The sequence below is a fragment of the Podarcis vaucheri genome (assembly GCF_965113315.1).
Source record: "Podarcis vaucheri genome assembly, chromosome: 3".
Lineage (NCBI taxonomy): Eukaryota > Metazoa > Chordata > Lepidosauria > Squamata > Lacertidae > Podarcis > Podarcis vaucheri.
In genome coordinates, this window is record NC_138761.1 from 108,005,187 (window position 1) to 108,028,716 (window position 23,530).

At 42.8% G+C, this 23,530-nt stretch overlaps 1 protein-coding gene across 2 annotated transcripts in view; it reads left to right on the forward strand.

Annotated features, from left to right (window-relative positions):
- The window catches only part of WDR35 (WD repeat domain 35), a 40,223-nt gene that overhangs the window by 14,792 nt on the left and 1,901 nt on the right, over positions 1–23,530 (forward strand). For both annotated transcript variants that reach the window (XM_082215460.1, XM_082215461.1), the window contains 15 exons: positions 2,437–2,581; positions 3,629–3,698; positions 3,946–3,999; positions 6,169–6,278; positions 8,837–9,047; positions 11,010–11,090; positions 11,224–11,360; positions 12,388–12,591; positions 13,955–14,101; positions 15,745–15,877; positions 17,844–17,954; positions 18,894–19,058; positions 20,059–20,199; positions 20,994–21,150; positions 22,669–22,909. In XM_082215460.1, the coding sequence (XP_082071586.1) occupies positions 2,437–2,581; positions 3,629–3,698; positions 3,946–3,999; positions 6,169–6,278; positions 8,837–9,047; positions 11,010–11,090; positions 11,224–11,360; positions 12,388–12,591; positions 13,955–14,101; positions 15,745–15,877; positions 17,844–17,954; positions 18,894–19,058; positions 20,059–20,199; positions 20,994–21,150; positions 22,669–22,909 (2,107 nt within the window). The remainder of the gene's footprint in view (positions 1–2,436; positions 2,582–3,628; positions 3,699–3,945; positions 4,000–6,168; positions 6,279–8,836; positions 9,048–11,009; positions 11,091–11,223; positions 11,361–12,387; positions 12,592–13,954; positions 14,102–15,744; positions 15,878–17,843; positions 17,955–18,893; positions 19,059–20,058; positions 20,200–20,993; positions 21,151–22,668; positions 22,910–23,530) is intronic.

Sequence of the window (23,530 nt, forward strand, 5' to 3'; positions counted from 1 at the left end):
TTAGCGGCTTTTAGCGGCTTGTCAGCTTATCGGATCAGCTGATAAGCGGCTTAGCGGCTTAGAAAAAGGGGGGGAGGGAAAAAAACCCTGCAGGAACTCGCAAGACATTTTCGTCTTGCGAAGCAAGCCCATAGGAGATTCGTTTTGCGAAGCACCTCCAAAACGGAAAACTCTTTCATCTAGCGAGTTTTCCTTCTTGCGAGGCATTCGTCTTGCGGGGCACCACTGTATTAACTGATATGCATGAAACTTTATAGTCATGCTGTCTGAGGCTGATGTGAGTTGGAGTCCAACAACATCTGGAAGGCCACAGGTTGCCCATTCCCACACCACATCGGAACATCTGCGCAAGTGATGTAAACCTATTTGCTCTTTTCAAAAGTGCCGATCACGCTCACTTTTCAAAGGACCCACACATCTACTGTTTTATTAGGCATATTGTGAATCGTTCCGGCTTTTGCAAATGTCACTAAAGCATGCACACTTTATTCATGCACTTCCAATCTTCAAAAACTGTTTAATTTCCAGGTTTCAGTCAAGTACTTGAGCCCAATTTGCAACTGCCTCTCCTTATCAAGTTCCAATTATTTTTAATTATGCATTTGCATGCAGGTTCATCAAAGGCTAATATTTGACAGTTTTCAGTGGGAGGCTTTTAAAATGTATTTACCATGCTAGCTGCTTCTAACAACAGAGCTTGGTAGGCAGAGTAGAAGCATAGTTCCCACTTAACGTTTCTCAATTTCAGTGTTCTCTTACTCATTGGTTATTTCTGCCATAGATATTAAACTATCAAAATGACTAATAGATAAAGCTCAATAGAGATTGTTGATTGCACTGTTTATAGTTGGTGGTAGATGTTAGAGCAGCACAATAGAAAGAATCACACTTCAGAGTACCTTGTTACTTACTGTAGTATTATTGATTTTACCTTTCATTTGTTTTTGTTGTTGTTATTTATTATTATTAGATAATTTATAGCCCACTGTTCCTCCCAAAACAGTCCAACAGAGCATACACACTGTAATGGAATGGGGGATACAGTCATACCTCATGTTACGTTTGCTTCATGATACGTTTTTTCAGGTTGTGTCCCGCGGCGACCCAGAAGTACCGGAAAGGGTTACTTCCGGGTTTCGCCGCTCGCGCATGCGCAGAAGCGCTAAATCACGCTTCGCTCATGCACACAAGCACCAAATCATGCCGCGCACCTGCACAGATATGGCACTTCATGTTGCGGGCTTTTCATGTTGCGAACAGGCCTCCGTAACAGATCCTGTTCGCAACCAGAGGTACCATTTTATGTGGCCCTCCAGATGCCATTTGACTACGACTCCCATCAGTCCCAGCTAGCATGGCCAGGGATCAGAGATTCTGAGAGTTGTAGTCCAACAACATCTAGGAAGGCCATAGACTCTCCATTCGTGCCCCAAATCCAGTGAAGTGGGGTGGTGTAATGGTTCTAGGGGTTGCCCGTGCGTAAGCCTGTGCCAACATCTGGCTGGGTTGCCTGAGTGAACCTTTCCTGTCCGGACAGCCACTCACCCGTGGCTGTCTCAATCGCTGGCAGAATCCGTCAGTGGGCGTTTCTTAAACTTATTCCAGCAAAGAAGCTCTTTGACACCCAGTCTCCTCCTACTCTCCCTGCGCGGAAGCCTTCTGCGCAAGGAGGGCGTAGGCAGCGGAGGACCCTTCCTCTCCCCGCTGGTCCCCGGCGAGGAGTCATGGGACCGCCTCTCTGATTCTCCCATCTGCCCCCCTTCTCCACTGGAGCTAAGCTGATTCCCTTCCCCAGAAGATGGGCTGCCTCTCCCAATCCCGGGACGCTCTCTGGGATCCCTCTGGAGCTTGCTCTCTCCCTCCGGCACTGATGGCAGTTCCCTGACAGGTGGAGACTTCCACTGCTACCATTTTCTGCAGAAAACTTTCCATTATTAGGAATGCATTGTTTTGTAAAATTAGCAGCATAATGAATACAAATCAAGTAGGGGATTGGAAATGGATCTAATGATAACTCTAAAATCAAAGTTTTTTAAAGACAATTAACTATAGGAAGCACATGTATTATGAAATAAATAAGAAATGTATACTTGAGTGTGCCAGCACCTATTCTCTGGAAATTCCCTGCACATTTTGTGTTCAGCACATATAGATCTTTGAACCAGACCATGAGATTTGTGTTGTTTTTCTTATACCTGGCAATGACATCCAAGGGTAGCCAGTTTCAGTTGTTTCCGGACTACAGCTCCCATCATCCCTGACCATTGGCCTTGCTCGCTGAGGCTGATGGGAGTTTTACTACAACAACACCTTCAGGTTGACTACCTGCATGTTGGCTGCTCATGTACACAACCTATTTCTTATCTTGGTCTAAATAAGATTGCACCATTCAACGGACCTATTCAATTTGTGCTTCTTGTTTGGATTTTATAATAGCACCACTGTTCGTTACCATGACCAAAACCCAGGTGATTGCAGCTTCAAAAGAAGCCTTTTATATCTGGCAGTATCGCGTGGACAAGAAGCTCACTGCAATGGAAATTAATCAGGTGGCACGAACTAGAAAGGAGGGCAAAGAGAGGTTTGTTCTTTGATTTTGCAGCTTCTTTTCCTGTGCTATGTTGTTTTAACTTTTCGCATGATCTCTGCGACATTTGATTTGCAAGCAAGTTCATAAAATAGTTGTTTTGTGAATAATTAATTTGTAATATCCACCTATATCCCAGGCAGGAAGGGACTAACATCTCTTACTCAGCATGCCAAATATTCTTCATAGCTAATTCACTGTAACTGCACCTGGGACCCTTATTTACACCAATGGATTCTCTTCTTTAATGTCATTCAGATCTTTCATGGCCCAGCTTTTTTATCTGTTTCTACAATGCTGTGTCCAGTGGTACCTCGGGTTACATATGCTTCAGGTTACATGCGCTTCAGGTTACAGCCTCTGTTAACCCAAAAATAGTGCTTCAGGTTAAGAACTTTGCTTCAGGATGAGAACAGAAATCGTGCTCTGGCGGTGCGGCAGCAGCAGGAGGCCCCATTAGCTAAAGTGGTGCTTCAGGTTAAGAACAGTTTCAGGTTAAGTACGGACCTCCGGAACGAATTAAGTACTTAACCCAAGGTACCACTGTATTGGATCCTAAGATAAGTTAGCTTAATGAAGTTCATAGAAGGAAAGTTTCCCATCTAGTTGTCTTAGGACCGAAGCCTAAATTCTTGTGTCTTACCTGGAATAATAATGGGAAGTTTGGATTATTTTGCTTTGAGAATTTCTCCCAATCAAATTGCCATATTTCATTTCAGTCTGGCACCCCACTACCTCCAAATTCCAATCCTCCTTCTGTGTAGTATTTTCCTGCTTGCAAGATTGCACTGGAGGATGTTCTCTAGACAGAATAACTCCCTACTCTGGGTTTTATTCTTACAGACAGGTTCTCCAGAACCTTTTGCCTTCCTCACCCTATAACCACACTTTTAAAACCCTCCTGCATTAAGAACAACCACAGGAAAACACACACGCATTTGGGAAACGAAACATCATATGCAGTATGTAAAGGGCAAGCCCTAAAAAAAAATCCCTGTACTTCAGAAGGTACCAATTTCCTTTTTCCGTTTTTCCTTTCAGGATTTATCATGTAGATGATACCCCTTCTGGAGCAGGTGATGGAGTACTTGATTATGCGAAAGCTTTACAAGTAAGTTCTTACCAGAATCTTGTTTTGCCAGTCTGTGAGGAAAGCAGTTTTGAGTTGTTGTTTATAATCTGAAAGTGCATTAGATTTCTTCTGATTCTTATTTTTTATTGCTCTATCATGCAAATAAAAAAAACTACTTTCCCTTCCAAATGTTACCATATTCTTGCTAGCAATTTCACTCTACAGCTCTGTTTCAAATAATAAAACTGCTTTTGGTGATTAAACTTGACATCTGATACGGTTTCAGGGAACAAGGGATCCGATTTGTGCAATAACAGCATCTGATAAGATACTTCTTATTGTAAGTACCAAATGTGCTGTTTATTTTAATTCATTTATTTATTTAACAATATTTGCATATTCTTTTCCAAGCACACATGGTTCTCTTAACACTGCACAAGAATAACCTTAGATATTGCCCTTGCCCTGCTGAATCTAAAAGGCTATATCCACTAGTACACCCCTGGCCAGTCTTGCTGCTGCTGTTCACTGGGAGGTAGAGAGGGAGCAGGGAGGTCATTGTGGTACAAGTGCGCTAGCAGAGCCAATCTGGTGCTCGCACCAATGTGTTTCCAATACAGTCGTACCTTGGAAGCCAAACACCTTGGCTCCTAAACAAATCGGCTCCCAAACGATCAAAACCTGTAAGTGTGTGTTCCAGTTTTCAAACAATTTTCGGAATGTCCAGCGCAGCTTCCGCAGCCAATCGGAAGCTGAGCTTTGGATTTCGAATGGTTTCGGCAGTCGAACGGGCTCCTGGAATGCATTCTGTTCGAAAATCAAAGTACCACTGTATGCATCCCTCTCTGCTACCTGCTGGTAAACAACAGTGATATGACCTACTGGAGGTCAGGTGAGTGTGGCTGCCTCACTATGCTGTCCACTACTGACTATGCTTCAGGACATACAGGAGAAGGTGCCAAACAGGAGATAAGCTGATTCAAGTCCCAGGCACAAAAGATTATATACAAACAACAGCCGCAGCAATCCCTAGTCTTGTAGTAAGGTTAAAGCTTACTGGAAAACGATGAATTGAAAAGGATGTTTAAAATAACCTTTATAAAAAATTAAAAAATCCAGAAGCTTTTCTTTGGGGAATTATAGAGACAGAACTACCTAAATTGTATAGAAATTTATTTATGTATGCGACTACAGCAACAAGAATGCTACTCGCCCCAAAATGGAAAGAAGCAGAAGTCCCAGCAAAGGAAGAATGGATACAAAAACTTATGGAATATGCAGAAATGGCAAAACTTACCGGAAGAATAAAGCAATCAAGATAACAAACTTTCTATAAAAGAATGGAAATGGTTTATTGAATATTTACAGATAAATTGCGAACATAAAAACATTGGCAGGATTATTGTAATAACCTGCAGTTTCATAGGAGTATATATTTAAAGTAGATAATTAAATGAGCAAATTAAATGAATTTGGATATGCAGAAGATATTAAAAAAATAAATTTAAGGAACCGCAGAAAGGGGGAAGGAAGTCAACCTTTGAAATGTTAAAGTCATTGTAAAATTAATGAAATGTATAAATTTGAAAAGTATAAATAAAAACTTTTTTAAAAAATGAAGCCAAGGGCTTCAAGCATGAAAGCGAAGATTTGGTTGTTGACATGTGGACACGAAACCTCATGCAACACTGGGGAAGTGAGTACCCGCAAAGAATTTCTTTTGCTGTTTTTTGAAAGGGCAAACCTCAACAATAACCTGCGAGAGGGAGGCAGATCGCTCTATTCCTCCTCCACCAGCTTCTCTCATGCACCCCAATCTATAGGAACAGCTGAGCAGCAAGGAGAAAGGGATGGGGCTGCCAATAAAGGGGGTGTGGCCAAGTCCCCTTTCTCTCCACTGCTCAGCGATTCCTGCTCAGCCGCAGCAATTTCAAATGGACTGAGGGGAAGAAGAAGTAGCAGCAATTGGGGTTGGACTAGAGAACCCTCATGGTCCCTTCCAACTCTACAGTTTTTTTATTCTCCCAAGCCTTGGGCTCATCCATTTGATAAGACTACAGTGATACCTTGCAAAACGAATGCCTCACAAGATGGAAAACTCGCAAAATGAAAGGGTTTTTGGTTTTTTGAGTTGCTTCGCAAGACGATTTTCCCTATGGGCTTGCTTCACAAGACGGAAACGTCTTGCAAGTTTGTTTCCTTTTTCTTAAAACCGTTAATACAGTTGCGACTTGACTTCGAGGAGCAACTCATAGCACGCGGTGTGGTAGCCTTTTTTGAAGTTTTTGAAGACTTTGGTGATTTTTGAAGCTTTTCCAAAACTTTTCCGACGCCGTGCTTCGCAAGACGAAAAAAACCACAAGAAGAAAAAAACTCGCGGAACGAATTAATTTCGTCTTGCGAGGCACCACTGTACATACAGGTTGCTTACCTGTGGCTTAGTCCAGCACATAAAGAAAGGCGCGTTATGCTCATATTTCCTCGCTTCTCAAAAGTGGTTTTTCTCTAGGGACGAGAATCTGGCACCATTCAGAGTTACAGGCTCCCCAACGTTGGTTTGACTCGGCAGTATCTCCTCAACCACTTCCCTTATCAAATGTCTCTGAATTGCACCTCCAGGTAAGACGGAAGTTTGGTTGTAAACTATATTCTCGACTTTTGAGACGCAATCTTTACCAATTCTGACACATTCTGTTAGTTGAAACATTAAACATTATTCTAGGAGGCTGAATTTTACATGTTATATTAGAGACAATGGGACGCGGGTGGCGCTGTGGGTTAAATGACAGAGCCTAGAACTTGCCAATCAGAAGGTTGGCAGTTCGAATCCCCGCAACAGGGTGAGCTCCCATTGCTCAGTCCCTGCTCCTGCCAACCTAGCAGTTCGAAAGCACGTCAAAGTGCAAGTAGATAAATGGGTACCGCTCCGGCGGGAAGGTAAACGGCGTTTCCGTGCACTGCTCTGGTTTGCCAGAAGCAGATTAGTCATGCTGGCCACCTGACCCAGAAGCTGTACGCCGGCTCCCTCGGCCAGTAAAGCGAGATGAGCGCCGCAACCCCAGCGTCGGCCACGACTGGACCTAATGGTCAGGGGTCCCTTTACCTTTACCTTATTGGAGACAGTGAGTAGTATTTAACCATCCCATCCCATCAATGCAAGGATTTCTGCTTGTGCAATGAGCCCCCTCCCCCCCCCTCGCCTTCCCAAATCTGCTCCAAAGGGTTGGGGGAAAACCCTTGGAATAGATTTGGGGGTGAACAGGGAGAGGAAGGGGGAGAACATTGCATTGCATTGCACAAGCAGAAATTCTTGCACTGATGGAATGCTCACAGAGCACTATGTTGGATACAACCCAAGGCTTCTAATAGACGGGGGGAAATGGTGAAAAATTAACTGAAGGTGGGGCGGGTTCAGGCAGACAGTGATGTTGAGAGAAGGGCTTGCCTTCCTCATACAGTGGAACCTTGGTTTTTGAGCATCTCAGAAGCCAAATGTTTCGGAAGCCAAACGCCGAAAACTTGGAAGTAATTGCTTCTGTTTTCGAACACGCCTCGAAGGCTGAACAGCTTCCTCTGCAGGTTTCTCAATTTTCTCAATGGATTTTGCTGACCACCCATTGCTTCTCAGTTTTGGAACGTTTCCAAAGTCGGAACGGTCTTCCGGAACAGATTACATTCGGAAACCGAGATTCCACCGTATTAGCATTCTGCTCTAGTAACTTCCAGAATGAATTATTACAGTGTCTTCTACGCCATGTTGCCCTTGAAGATGATTTGGAAACTTCCAAGTGGTCCAAAACGCAGCAGCCAGATTAATAATAATAATAATAATAATAATAATAATAATAATAATAATAATAATTTATTATTTATACCCCGCCCATCTGGCTGGGTTTCCCCAGCCACTCTGGGCGGCTTCCAACTGAATATTAAAAACAATATAGCATTAGACATTAAAAACTTCCCTAAAGAGGGCTGCCTTCAGTTGTCTTTTAAAAGTAAAATAGTTGTTTATTGCCTTGACATCTGCTGGGAGGGCGTTCCACAGGGTAGGCGCCACTACCGAGAAGGCCCTCTGCCTGGTTCCCTGTAGCTTCACTTCTTAGAGTGAGGGAACCGCCAGAAGGCCCTCGGTGCTGGATCTCAGTGTCCGGGCTGAACGATGGGGGTGGAGATGCTCCTTCAGATATACAGGACCAAGGCCGTTTAGGTCTTTAAAGGTCAGCACCAACACTTTGAATTGTGCTCGGAAACGTACTGGGAGCCAATGCAGATCTCTCAGAACCGGTGTTATGTGGTCCCGGCGGCCACTCGGCTGGGATTGCTTTTTGAACTCACATCAGCCCATTCCGAAACAGATGCCTGAGCTGCCAGTTTGTTTCCTTGCCCAATTCACAGTGCTCATCTTAGCATTCAAAGCCCTAAAGACTTAGGACGCAAAGATCTGAAAGGCCACCTCATTCCTGACAGATCCTCCCAGGTGTTAAGGGTAGTTCTACCCCCCTCAAAACGTGGGGTGGGAGAGGGCATTTTCTGTGGCAGCCCCTCAATTGTGGAATTGTCTGACTTCTTTATTCTACAGCTGTGAGAGAATGGTGAAGATTTGCCTCTTTACCCTGGCCTTTGACACCTGAGATGTGTGTCTTCAGGGCTCATCCTCTTTTTGTAAATATAATAGCTGATAACTGGTTTGTAATTCTGAATTTTAAATTGCTCTGACCTGTTCTGGGACCTGCTGGAGAAGGGTGTATTATAAATTTTAATTATCATTATTACTATGATGTTGAAAGAAACGCCAATTTGGGAATTCAGTGTTTACCTGTTAATATGTTTTTCTACCTATGCTATTTGTGGTTGAGATTCTGGTTTAAGAAATACAGTGGACCCTCTGGATATGAATTTAATTCAGGGGTCAGTGCACCCCTAGAAAAATCTGTATCCAGAGGCGCCGCTTCTGCGCATGGCCACGGCTTGATAAAGCGCTTCTGCACATGCACAAGCAGTGAAACCCAGAAAAATACTTCCGGATTTGCCGCTTTCGCAACCCGAAGTTTACGTTACTCGAAAGTAACATAACCCGAGGGTCTACTGTACCTTCACGGTAAACCATTTTAAATCTGAGACAGAACGTTGATAAAGGACTATTTTGTTTTCATTCATTCTCCCTTCATTTTCAGCCGTCTTGCTATCATAGACTTCGTAGGAATACTGATTTTCTTTGACTTGGACGCCCAAAAAATAGAAAGTTCAGGAAGCCAAGCAGTAATTGAACGACTCAACCTGGAACGCAAAGATGTTTGGGATATGAAATGGGCCAGAGATAATCCAGAGTTATTTGCCATGATGGAGAGAACAAGAATGTATGTGTTCAGAAACTTGGATCCTGAGGTACAGCAATAAGCAGTAATTAAATACAAATATTTTAATTGGGAGTCCACGATCTCCCATTGCATCTTTTGGGGGTGGAATAGGAGGAAGGCAGTTGGCGAGGTTCTCTGCAGATCCACCTGGAGATCATATGTTTTTCTAGCACATTGTTAGTCATATAAATTCCTTGGTTGATTGACTAGGAGTTTTTGTCAAGCTGGAAGCAAAGTGAAAATAGGTGGTAATTCAACAGGGATTAAGGGAACAAAGTGATTTTGGGGTGGGATGCCTCTCCCTTTTCCCTCCACATCACCTTGCTCCTTGTGGAGCTATTGGATCAATACGGTGAAACAACTACATAAGTAATAGTAAAAATACTGGGTCACACCACAGTTTCATCTAGTCCAACATTCTGTCTGTAGGAGTTGTCTAGACAGGATCCTCTGGAAGCTTTCAAGCAGAGTATTATATATTTATTTATTATTTAATTATTATCATCATCATTTATACAAAATTATCTCACTTCTCACCATCCTGGTCTCAAATCAGCTTACAAGGATAGAAAAAGAAATGCAACATACAAAATTTGAGACGTAAATTAAACCTCAGAAATGGAAATGAAAGAAAATTAGAAAATTTTAAAACCGCAAAGAAGCATTCATGATGTGAAGACTTCCTTAAATAAAATGGTTTTTAGCCAGGCATCTGAAACTCATCACGGACTGTGAATATCCGGCTTCTTACTAGTGGGGGGGAGTTCAGCAGAGTTAGGCCCAAAACACTGAAGGCATGACTTCTCATTGACCCATGTTATGATTCTGGTCCCTGGGGAAACCACTCATAATGAAGGTGATGGGCATCCCTATTGCTGATCCCAAACACCTAGTATTTCAAAGTGGTTGTTGTTATTATTTTATTTGAACCCTAATCATCTGACTGATTTTCCCTAGCCACTCTGGGCAGCCTCCAGCAGATATAAGAACACAGTAAAACATCAAACATTAAAAATGTCCCTATACATGACTGCCTTCAGGTGTCTTCTGGAAGTTGTATAGTTGTTTATCTCTTTGTCATCTGGTGGGAGGGTGTTCCACAGGGCGGGTGCCACTACTGAGAAGACCCTCTGCCTGGTTCCCTGTAGCTTCACTTCTCGCAGGGAGGGAACTGCCAGAAGGCCCTCGGCGCTGGACCTCAGTGTCCAGGCTAGACAACTGAGGTAGAGACGCTCCTTCAGGTTTACAAGGCTGAGGCCATTTAGAGCTTTGAAGGTCAGCACCATTTCTTTGAATTGTGCTTGGAAACATACTGTGAGCCAATGTAGATCCTTTAGGACCGGTGTTATATGGTCACCAGTCTAGCTGCCACCAGATGAACTGCCTTTGTACTTGCAGTTCTCTGAAAATTGAGAGATCTTCCATGAATTTGTCTGATAGTTGCTTAACCTTAAAAGATGCCACCACATCTTGGTTAATTAGCGTTTACCAGTGGATCTCAAGCTCTGGGTCCCCAGATGTCGTTGGACTACAACTCCCATCATCCCTGAGCTCTGGCCTTGCTAGCTAGGGGTGATGGGAGTTGTAGTTCAACATCTGGGGACCCACGGGTTGAGAAAGGCTGGTTTAGAGAATGTTATAACTGCAAATGCAAAAACGACAGCAATAATAGGTTGATGCTTTCTGAAAGCTGCAAGGAGCTCCATGGGCTTCCCTCTGCATTTCACAAATACAGAGGGAGAACAGATATGAGGTTGCGTGAATAAGATAAATTGAGTAGGCAGAAAAACTGGTGCTAATATTGCCAAAGCCTGCAATCCTCTGCACACTTAAATGTGAGTAACGGCACAATTAAGTCTCTCTGATTTCAGTGGGATTTGTTTCCTAGGAAGTGTACATACGATTGCATCCTAAATGGCATTGAAATTGTTGTCTGAAATGCTGCAGGATAATTTGGATTTGCTGATTATATGGTAACTTATATTTTAAGGAACCCCTTCAAACGTCCGGATACATTTGCAACTTTGAAGATTTAGAAATTAAATCTATTTTACTGGATGAAATATTAAAGGTAAATTTTAGATTTCTCCCCCCCCCAAAAAAAAAAAAAAACACACCACACATGCCATTTATACAATTTACAAAACAGTGGTTTTCAATGGAAATGAGCAGCCACTAAACTTGTTTTTTTGTGTATTTTACAGAATCCTGAACACCCTAATAAGGATTACATACTTAATTTTGAAATTAGATCACTACGAGATGCACAGGCGATTGTAAATAATGCAGGCATTGCAGAGTCTGCCCAGTTCATTGAAGAAAATTCACATCCAAGGCTTTGGTACAATTTCATTTTTTTCCTAGGTTTTCTTTCCTATTTAGAGGGATTATATTCTTGTGGCTTTTCAGGGTTAAATCTGGGTTAATAAAACAGGTTTTATTAGCTGCGGATTTGGACTGGTATCTGTTATATAGGAAAATAATCTCAGTTTGATGTGAAAACACCCAATAGTAATAAGAGCCGCTGACTTAATTTGACCCCCTGTGAAGGTCAAATTTGAACATTTGCTGCTCATGATATGTCAAAAGTGTAAATAGGTAATGTAAGAATTGGTGCATGCAAAAGGACACTGAGGACCATGTGATACATTTTCTGTCTCAATCCTCAGGCGGCTTTTGGCCTGCATCGTGGGTAGGTAAGCTGTTTCAGCAAGCCCAGGTAACCTATTTTAAGGGAGAGAGAGAAAAGAACCAGAGAGCAGTGCAGAGGTCAGATGGGGAACCCTCAGAAAGGAATAACGCATCTAGGTGATACCTGAAGCAACCTTTTCCTGAATGTCCTTCTCAAATAAGCTTAGATTTTTCCATCAGGGATGATGCGGAACCTTTGAAGGTTTCTGAGTGTTGTGGAGACCCTTCATCTGGCCTTTGGTTTGGACTCAGTCTGTACCTTATGTTTCCCTCCCCTTATGATTTTGATCTATGTGCTACTTTTATAATGTGGCTGCATTTTAAATTGCATTTTAACTTGTATTTTAAATTGGTTTTTTCCCCTATTATGTTTTTACTGTAATTTTACTGGTGTTAGCCGCCCTGAGCCCGGCTCTGGTCGGGGAGGGTGGGGTATAAAGAAAATAATTATTATTATTATTATTATTATTATTATTATTATTATTAATTATCTGCACACCCAAAGCTTTTCCCACCCACCCCCCAAACCACGAGATCTTTTGGCACTGCATCCACCTTCTCCGCTTCTCTTCTATGTGTTGCTTCAGCTCCTCCTGCAATTCGGCCAAGAATATTTGTTAAGTCTGTTCCTTATGAAGCTGTTTTTTCCAGCTAAGACATCTGTGTTCTCTATACAGGCGACTGTTGGCTGAAACGGCTCTCCAGAGATTGGATCTTGCCACTGCTGAGCAAGCATTTGTGCGCTACAAAAACTACCAAGGTATCAAGTTTGTCAAGCGTCTTCTCAACCTCCAGAGTGAATTACTGAGGCAAGCCGAAGTGGCAGTTTACTTCGGCAAATTTGAAGAAGCTGAAAGGATGTATTTGGACATGGACAGAAGGTAATTTTCGAGGATAAATTTGAATTGACAAGAGAATCCCCTGAGTGCACAACAGCACAATTGATCGTGGGAGAGCTGTTTATCTTGAGTGAGTGAATTTAGGAATTGTGAGAGCCGCACAAACCATACTTGCCTTTCTAAATTTCAAGCCCGCATAACTCAAATGGGGGAAGACCAATGAAAAAGAAAAAATACCAGGCATAGGGACAGAACTGGGAAAGATCAGGCAAACCAACCTGAAAATAGATTAAAACATCTGTTTGAGGCCTAGTAAGCTGCCTTGGTGATGTTACTGTGCATTTATGTAAAGCTATACAATGTTCAGGGACGCAGGTGGCGCTGTGGGTTAAACCACAGAGCCTAGGACTTGCCGATCAGAAGGTTGGCAGTTCGAATCCCCGTGACAGGGTGAGCTCCCGTTGCTCAGTCCCTGCTCCTGCCAACCTAGCAGTTCGAAAGCACGTCAAGTGCAAGTAGATAAATAGGTACCACTCCGGCAGGAAGGTAAATGGCGTTTCCGTGCACTGCTCTGGTTCGCCAGAAGCGGCTTAGTCATGCTGGCCGCATGACCCGGAAGCTGTACGCCGGCTCCCTCGGCCAATAAAGCGAGATGAACGCCGCAACCCCAGAGTCGGCCACAACTGGACCTAATGGTCAGGGGTCCCTTTACCTTTAGCATACAATGTTCAGAGCAATTCCAAACGTCCTCTTCATCATCCTTATAGCAACCCAATATGAGGCAGGCCAGTTGTTCCAGGTGCTGGCTGAGGTTTAGCAAGAATAACTTGCCAAAAGCCACCCGGTCACTTCATGGTTGAGATACGATTTGAACATTTTGGTCTACAGTTCTGTACTTTAAGAAACCTGCAGGGCTGTAGGGAGAAAGAATGTGAGGGGAGTGAGTATAATGGAGTGAACATGGAGTGAGGGGAGTGAGTTCTTTTTTCTTTTTGGAGGCAGTGGGATGGAATTAACTATGCCAACTCTCAGGCTGACATAGTTTCTGGCTCTGGTGCAGATTCTTGTCCATCCTTGACACACACCTAACTCACCTCATCTTTGGCCCTGCCGCCAAAGGAGGACTGCCAGCAGGACAACCATGGCAGTGGAAATCTTTGTCACCATCCCACCATGGTGGCAGAAAGTGCTGTCTCCTGTGGAGAAGGAGTTCTGTGATACCTTTCGGCCCACAGAACGTCCTCTCAGGGACCATAGGCTTCTGTTCTGTTGAATATTTTTGTTTCATAAGCCACTTTCTGCCTTTTAAAGGTGATCTAAACATACTTTTAAATGAATAAAGCATTTTAGAATTGGCTCTCTTTGTATTTCGTGAAGCTGCATTTTTTGGTTTTTATATTTGCAGAGACCTTGCCGTTGATTTGCGAATGAAACTAGGGAACGGATTTCGAGTAGTGCAGCTTTTGCAAACGGGCTCGGGACACGGAGATGACAGTCTCCTTGAAATGGCACACAACGAAATTGGGGACTACTTTGCCGATAGACAGAAATGGTATGTTCATAACTTGACACTATAAGTGACTATTGCTGCCTCCTGTCCAAACCGGAGACTTAATTACTGTATTTTTTGCACCATAACACTCACTTTTTTCCTCCTAGAAAGTAAGGGGAAATGTCTGTGCGTGTTATGGAGGGAATGCCTACGGGTGGCATGCCTACGGATTTTCCTCCTCTAAAAACTACGTACGTGTTATGGTCGTGTGCGTGTTATAGAGCGAAAAATACGGTAGTTGTTGATTTTTTTAATTGCCTTATGCAGGGAATGGATATAGAACAACATTAACCTCCATGTAACTCTCTGATTGATGATTTAGTTACATTAATTAATGAATTTATTTGATGATATTGTACAATATCATTGGTTATATGAAATGTTTAAAACAGACAGGAAAAATGGTTTTGAATGGACTTTTAAAGAAGACTGGAAAATGTTTACTGAAAGTATGGGTGAAAATTGTGTTTATTTAAAAACACTGGTAGCATTAAAATAAATTCAACAATGTAAATAAGTTTGGATGGATGTAACAATGGATTACTGAATGGTTTGGTTCATGTCAAATATGCAGGGATGTGTGGTAGGCAAAATGAACCATGGAAAGAGAAGGGAAGTCATTGATTTAAGGTTTATTAAACAAATATTTTGAAATGTACATTAGAATATATATATATATATATATATAATTTTTATTTATACCCCGCCCTCCCCAGCCAAGGCTGTGCTCAGGGCAGCTTACAAGCAATAATAAAAACAAGTTGAATGATTACAACTTAAAAACAAAATTAAAATACAACATTAAAATAATGAAACATTAAAATGTTAAAATGTAGCCTCATTGCAGGAGGAGAAGGAAAAGCAAAGGAAAGAGAGGGGGGGAATCAAATTGGCTCCAAGCCAAAGGCCAGGTGGAACAACTCTGTCTTACAGGCCCTGCGGAAAGAAATCAGATCCTGCAGGGCCTGGTCTCATGAGGCAGAGCGTTCCACCAGGCCGGAGCCAGTGTTGAAAAGGCCCTGGCTCTGGTTGAAGCTAATCTAACTTCCTTAGGGCCCGCAACCTCTAGGGTGTTGCTATTTATGGACCATGAGGCTCTCCGTGGGGCATACCAGGAGAGGCAGTAGGTACAAGGGTCCTAGGCTGTGAAGGGCTTTAAAGGTCAAAAGCAGCACCTTAAATCTGACCCTGTACTCCACCGGGAGCCAGTGCAGCTGGAAAAGCACTGGGTGAATATGCTCCCATGGCAGAGACCCCGTGAGGAGCCTCGCTGCAGCATTCTGCACCCGCTGGAGTTTCTGGGACAGCTTCAAGGGCAGCCCCGCGTAGAGCAAATTACAGTAGTCAAGCCTGGAGGTGACCGTCGCATGGATCACTGTGGCCAGGTCGGGGTGGGAAAGGTAAGGGATAAATATATATATATATATATGAGAAAGAGACACAAAAAGCGTTCCATTTTGAAAACTTAAGCATAAGATATATTCTGTGGTTTCCCTACTTCGTCGCTGGTGCAATTATCAATCCTTTTGTAGCACTGACCCTAGGAAACTAAACACATTGACAATCTGACAATAGCAAGCAGGTAATATTAACAGATAATCAGAGATCTGGTTTCTCTCCCACCCATGCCCAACTTCTTATAGGACAAATGCCGTGCCATATTATGTACAAGGCAGAAACCATGAACGTTTGGCTGAATGTTACTATATGCTGGAAGACTATCAAGCGCTAGAGGATTTGGCTAACTCGCTTCCAGAAAACAACAAATTGCTTCCTGTAAGTATGGAAAGCTACTTATTGCGAATTCTCACCCTCAGGCCAGTGGCACATCTAGTCCAGTATCCTGTTCTCGCAGTTGACAGCCAGACACCTGTCGGAAACCCACAAGCAGAATTGAGCACAGGAGCCTGTGCAGTGTTACCAGTCACCTGTTGAGTGAAACTGGGAACTGACTTGTCTATTTGGACTGTCGGACCCATCTTCCCTTGGAAGTGCAATGGTGTCCAGCACGCTCCTGCTGCACGGCGCTGAGTCATTCCGCTTCTCCCGGCTACAGCAGAGTTGCAGCAGTGTGCCAGTGTGTAAGGATTTATTAGCACGGCAGTAAAGCTCTCAGAAAGGGACGCGGGTGGCGCTGTGGGTTAAACCACAGAGCCTAGGACTTGCCGATCAGAAGATCGGCGGTTCGAATCCCTGCGACGGGGTGAGCTCCCGTTCCTCGGTCCTTGCTCCTGCCAACCTAGCAGTTCGAAAGCACGTCAAAGTGCAAGTAGATAAATAGGTACCACTCCGGCGGGAAGGTAAATGGCGTTTCCGTGTGCTGCTCTGGTTCGCCAGAAGCGGCTTAGTCATGCTGGCCGCATGACCCGGAAGCTGTACGCCGGCTCCCTCGGCCAATAAAGCGAGATGAGCGCCGCAACCCTAGAGTCGGCCACGACTGGACCTAATGGTCAGGGGTCCCTTTACTTTACTAAAGCTGTCAGACACAGCTTCTTCTATTCTACGAAGCTTTAATGTACAGCAGCAAAAACAACAAAACAGCCAGGAGAGAGTGGCGACATGTTGCTTCTCTTTCGCAGCCAAAACCGAAAGTAAAAGTAACTTCACCTTCCTACGTGCAACACACCCAGGGGACAGGACACCCAGGGGACAGGACGTCATGTCCCTTGAGCCATTAACCCTGTGACCTCTGGGACTCCTCACAGAGCCCTCTCCCCTCCTGTGGCTTCCAGCAGCTGGTGTTCAGAAGCATTGCTGCATCCAGCTGTGGAAGCAATGCATAGCCATCTTGAGTAAACATGCAAAAGATGATGTTTTGTGGGAGGGCTACAGCATCGTGCTTCTCTGCTTGTTCCAGCAGTACAAGCATTCTTGCTAGCCAGATGGAACAACCCCATCTTTCCTCTCCACCCCCTTCATACTGTTTTGGGGGTTCTCCCCAACCCTCCAAGGTGGATTTTGGGGGAAGAGAGAGGGGCCGAAAGCCCTCTTGCACCGGCAGAAACGTTTGTTCTGGTTTCTGCTAGCATGCCAGGTTAGTTCAATCTGGGCCTATGGTTCTGCTTGTCAAAACAGCCTGCCTTCATCCAGCAACTAACCACTGGTTTACACAAATCAGATGCTTTATGTTATTCATCCTAAAGCACATTTGGATAGAGTGTCCTTGTGTGTGTGTGAGTGTGTGTGTGAGAGAGAGAATGAGATATTTAACACAAAAAATATCCTTGGGCATGTTCTTTCTCAACACTCTTCGGAGCTCTAAATTTTCTAATACCAAACCCCGGTAGAAAAAATGTCAGCTGTAAAAAATTTTTTTAAAGGGGACACAGGAAGAAAAGTGGTACATTGCTTATCATAAAGCGGGGGGGGGGGATTATATCGCAGCTGATCACTACATTAAATTTTATTGATGTGCCTAAAATATGGAGAAGATGGTAAGGACGTTAGAGTTTCTGCTAGTTACTACATATGGTAACGATATTGTGCTTCTACATCCATCAAATGAACAGATGCATCTGGCAAAGTAGTCTCCTTGTTAGCATATGTCATGGTGAATTTATTAGTATTGAAGTATCTGCAGTTGGTATCTGCAGTTTAGACAATACAGACATAGGGCCAATTTAGTCCTACTCAGAGCAGATCCAATAAAGTCAGGCTATACTCTTGAGTACAACTGAATTGGCATTCACCCTAATAATGCTCTCCTTCTGCAGTTTAATTATGCTTTTGGTGTCTCCTGCAGGACATAGCCCACAAGTTCGTTACTGTGGGTATGTGCGAACAAGCTGTAGCAGCCTTTCTCAAGTGTAACAGACCCAAGGATGCCGTAGATATCTGTGTAAATCTCAACCAGGTAACAATATAAGCCCAGTACAGGAGTTGCTGAACTGGAAGGTTGTTTGCACATTAATTTCATTCTAATACCTAATAGTGGTTCATTCTAATATCATTTCCCCCTCAATAGCCAGAATTGCTTTTACATAATAACCTCTAATAATCAACTGATTCGTACTGACCAGCTGCTTACATCCTCCTATGCTCTGTGTCCGAGGGCCAAGCCACAAATTGCATAAGAGACCTGAAATCAGAACTCCCAGCAGCCTTTTAATTTTCCTAAAAGCAGCTGGCAGAGTGGAGAAACACAATTCAGATCAGGACTTACAACAATGGAGATGTTGCGATGGAAGGTGTTTCTACATTCCCTTGTGCCAGTTCCAATTCCCTTATGCGCAGACTTCCCATGCTGCTATTATCTGCCTTGGAATCTAGGCTGGTATTTTGGGAATTAACACAGGCGAAAGGATTAGACCAGCCAATGCCTCTACGTAGCTCCATCTTGATTTCAGACATCGTGATATATTGGTATATCCTGATGTTTAGCTGGTGATATACCACAATGTTAAAAACCAGATATCGCCCAGCGCTAGATGTGGCTCTCTGCCCAAAAGTGGTTCCTCACCCTGAAGCATAGAGTCTTTCAAAAATGTTGGCAGTGCAACACCAGTACGGTTTTGCCATTGAGAGTACCAGCAGAAGCTACACTGATTCTGTCCCTGAGTTGTGTCCCAATATTCCACCACAATAGGATTTACCAGTAGCTTCAAAGCCTTAAGGCCTGAACCAATTTTCTCCAGCAGCAGAGCTCTTCTGCTTGAAAGAATGGACCTTTGAGATAGATAGATAGATAGATAGATAGATAGATAGATAGATAGATAGATAGATAGATAGATAGATGATAGATAGATAGATAATTGTATTTAATTGACTTAATGTTTGTTACCTTTGCTTCTAGTGGAGTAAAGCTGTTGAACTAGCTAAACAACACAATATGAAAGAGATTGGTTCTCTACTAGCTAGATACGCATCTCAATTATTAGAAAAGAACAAGCCCCTTGATGCTGTTGAGTTGTATCGTAAAGCCAACTATTTCTTTGACGCTGCTAAGCTCATGTTCAAGGTACGGTTATTGTGGATGAACTGTCCAATATATGTGTGCATTTTTTGATAATATGCAATGCTTATGAATTAAGACGATTTACTTTTTGTATTGGAGCTTTTGGTTTAACTTTGCACAACGATGCTGCTTCTGTTTATGGGAACAAATGTATGCATTCCTAATCATATGCTGTAGTTTTTATCCAGTGAAGCCTTTTACCTAGGCTTTCAAGCACACAGGTGTGCATGGCATGTATTTTCTGAACAGCAGCTCCTCACTGTGTGTGTGACTTTAGCCACACACTTCTATAGGTGAGAACTTACAAACACATAATCAGTATACTAAGGCTGCAGTATTTTCAGCAATACATCAGTAGCTCAATACATTTAAGTTTCAAGTGAAGATTAATACTTTGGCCTCTTACCGAAGGAAGGCTGCACAGAACTATCAGCTTGTATCTAAATGTTTGTTACTTTTTTGTTTCAGGTTTTGTTGTTGCTGCTGCTGTTGTAAAAAATGGAGTTTATTTCCTGTTCATATTTAAAAGGGGGTGGTGTTTTGCATTTGGGGTGAAAACATGGGTTGCCTCCAACCAAGTGTGAGTGTCAGGGTTAGGTAGTTCTTTACCCTATTCCTTCCTATTGAATGCCAGCAGACCCACAACAAGAGAGTGGGATGGGGCATTCAGGGCTGCTGGATTGCTCAAAATTAGCAGCAAGGCACCTTCCAGAATTAAACTTGGACCAAAGCTTATCACTTTGAAAATGAGTAGAATGTGTGCTTTTATTTAAAATGCATCTCTGGGTTATTTGTGGGGCATAGGAATTTGTTCACCCCCCCCCCCCAAATATAGTCCGGCCCCCCACAAGGTTTGAGGGACAGTGGACCGGCCCCCTGCTGGAAAACTTTGCTGACCCCTGCCTTAGGCTTTCACTCTCAAACTGTAGACAGAAAACAAAAATAAACTTCATCTTTTTTGTTTTTTAATGGTGCATTTCTTTTGAAATTTCTCTTTAAAAAGATTGCAGACGAAGAGGCTAAAAAGAGGGCCAAGCCTTTGCGTGTAAAAAAGCTCTACGTGATGTCAGCTTTACTGGTAGAACAATATCACGAACAAATGAAAAACGCGCAGAGGGGAAAAGTCAAGGGGAAAATTTCAGAGGTACGGTGCCTAAATGCCTGATCGCCCACCAAACATGAAAGCAGGCGTTTTGAAAAATGTCTCTAGAACAGATGGCAACAAATCGATCTTTTCTCACATTTATTTTTTTTTTAAAAAAATGCTGTTTAGCACAGTATGTAGAGAATAGTTTCACAAAGGTAAAAGATTTAAAGGGTTACAGGCAGGATTGCCGCAGAAACCTCATGCCGTTATTTCCTCTGCTAACAACTCCTGTGTAGAAGATCTCACCAAAAATAATCCCAGCGACACATCTCACTTAGCAAACAGGAGAAAGGGCAACCTTGTGGGCAAAAACAGCTTCTTGACCCCTTTGCTGTCATTTCTTTGTGCACAGCGCCTCCTCCTCCTGTTGAACAGGCCCCTCTCACCTATCAGAGTTGGCCCACTGGGGGTCAGAGGGGATTAAAGGATCCATCCACTGGCCAGATCCAGTTTCTCACCTGTGGAATATGGGAAAGCCAATCTCTGCATCAGAGCGCCACATCCAAACAAATGTGTCTAGTTTTAGGATACACATACCTCATTCTGTGGGCGTGAGTTTGGAGGAGGTAATTTAATTGTTACTTTAGATTTAGATAAATTTATTGTCATTGTCCGTAGCACTGTGTGCGTTGCTGCTATATTCAAAAGACATTGACAGTGGTATTGCGTACAGTGTTTGAAATTCACTTTGAAGCAACCGTCTTCACTGGTGAAAACTGAAAATGGGCATTATAAATTGATAGCACAGACAACTATTTTCCCTTCATGCTTTCTTCTCTCTTTGCTTACAGGCTACTTCAGCATTAGCTGGTCTGCTTGAGGAAGATGTTCTCTCTTCAGACAGTCGCCTGATCGATAACGCTTGGCGAGGAGCTGAGGCCTACCATTTTTTTATACTTGCCCAGAGGCAGCTTTATGAGGGTTATGTAGATACAGCAATGAAGACGGGTAGGATTCCTTGCTGTTATGAACCGCTGGGTAGTTTGTGGGATTCCAAACGCTCAGGTTGCAGCTTTTGAATGGATTAGGCATGCGTTCCTTAACCAAATGTATTCAATTGCCATTATTATTATTATTATTATTATTATTATTATTATTTTATTGAATACAAAAAAAAATCAAATAGGAAAAGAAATACAGAACAAATTTCATACATATACACATAAACATAATTATTTATACATCTATAAAACAATATTCAGAAACAAAGAGCGGGAGGGGGAAAGAATAAACAAAGGGGGGGAAGGAGTAAAAGAAGAAAGAAGGATTTAAAATAGAAATTTAGAAAATAGAAAAGTGTTCGCTATAAACAACAGTTCTAGATCTATGCTTGCATATGGCTATATATTTCCGTCTTGCAAGATATCAACCTTAATTAAAATGTTTTAAAAAGACTTCCACCGTTTACGCCACACGTCTTTTATACTTCAGTCGCCATAACCTCTGTTCTTCACATCCTTCCTATAGGTTTTCCTTAATTTTTCACTTTACATTCTTTATATTTTTCACAAGATTAGTCTAAACACAACCAAATTTTGGTAACTGAGCCCTGGTTTTGTAAATATTCATTTAGACAATCCCACTGTTTCTTGACCATAATTTTAGGTTTTCTCCTTATTAAATCTGTCAATTTGGCTAACTCCAGGTACTCGCAGAGTTTTCCCAACCATTCTCAATTGCCCTTTTATCGTCTGTAAATCAGGAGATAATTCCTTTGCACAGTGGGAAGCCCATTGAAGCCCCTACATGCCTCCCAGGTTCTTTGGCTTGAATATCTGAGCAGATCTGATGAAACCTTGTCACTTTTACAGTTAAGGCACTTGCTCTGGTCTTGCAATTCAATGCCAGTATGAGAGCTCTAGGGATGCAGGTGGCGCTGTGGGTTAAACCACGGAGCCTAGGACTTGCCAATCAGAAGGTCGGCGGTTCGAATCCCTGCGATGGGGTGAGCTCCTGCTGCTCGGTCCCTGCTCCTGCCAACCTAGCAGTTCGAAAGCACGTCAAAGTGCAAGTAGATAAATAGGTACCATTCCAGCGGGAAGGTAAACGGCGTTTCCGTGCACTGCTCTGGTTTGCCAGAAGTGGCTTAGTCATGCTGGCCACATGACCCGGAAGCTGTACGCCGGCTCCCTTGGCCAATAAAGTGAGATAAGTGCCGCAACCCCAGAGTCGGCCACGACTGGACCTAATGGTCAGGGGTCCCTTTACCTTTACCTATGAGAGCTCTAATGTTCACAGAAGCTCCCTCCTACTAAAGGGTTTTCCTGTTTAACTGGAGGAGCCGATCCATGCATGCAGTTCCATTTTGTTTGCACCAAACCATTCCCATTAGCGCAAAGGGAACTTTCTGTACAAAGGGTGTGGACCAGAGTGAATGAATGACAATAATAGGATTCATGTACTACTACTACTGCCTATTTTAGTGTAGCAAGCAAGTATGCTGAGATCTCGTTCTCTTGTTTGCAGCCCTTCACCTGAGGGATTACGAAGACATCATTCCTGCAGTAGAGATCTATTCCCTGTTGGCTCTTTGCGCATGTGCCAACAGAGCCTTTTCTATCTGCTCAAAAGCTTTTGTTAAACTGGAATCTTTGGAAAACTCTCTTCCAGACCAGAAGCACCAGTATGAAGAGCTTGCCCTGCAGATATTCACAAAACACTTCCCTAAAGATAACAAGAAGTCAGAGTTGGAGGGTCTTCTTGAAGAGTAAGCTTGCTGCTTTTATTCCCATTATGGCTAAAATAGAATACATGTTGTCTCTATGAGCCAAATGTTGCTTAAAGTAGCTACCCTGTATGTTGCAATTCATGTTAAAGTTTTGATAGAGGTTGAAACTCGAACTCACTACCTTTTCATTAGTAGCACCCGGACATGTTGCTATTAATCAGAAATGTGCTAAACCACCTGACAAAATGCAATAGTACAACTGGTTTGGGAATCTCTCTTTTTAGCTTAGTTTGCTTACTATAAAAGTAACAAGGCATGGGCTTCAAGGATGTTCAAATTTGACCGCTGAGCATTGGAGTTGATTCATAAATCGCTGGAAATTTCAAGACAATGCTCAGCCCTTTGTGTTGTTCTCACTAATAAGATTTTTCTGACATATTATGACTAAAGCTGCTAATAGTTGCTATATGATTTATGATTTACCAGCTATGCACCAGGATGTAGATGTAGATACAAACTTTTTTTCTTTCATTCCCTTGTATTTTTTCTGTATCTATTTCCCTTCTGTTTTCTTCTTTTTCATCTTCTTTCATTCTTTATCATTGCTTGCTTAAGATATTTACAATGTTTTACAAATCAAGCACGTTTTATACTGTAATT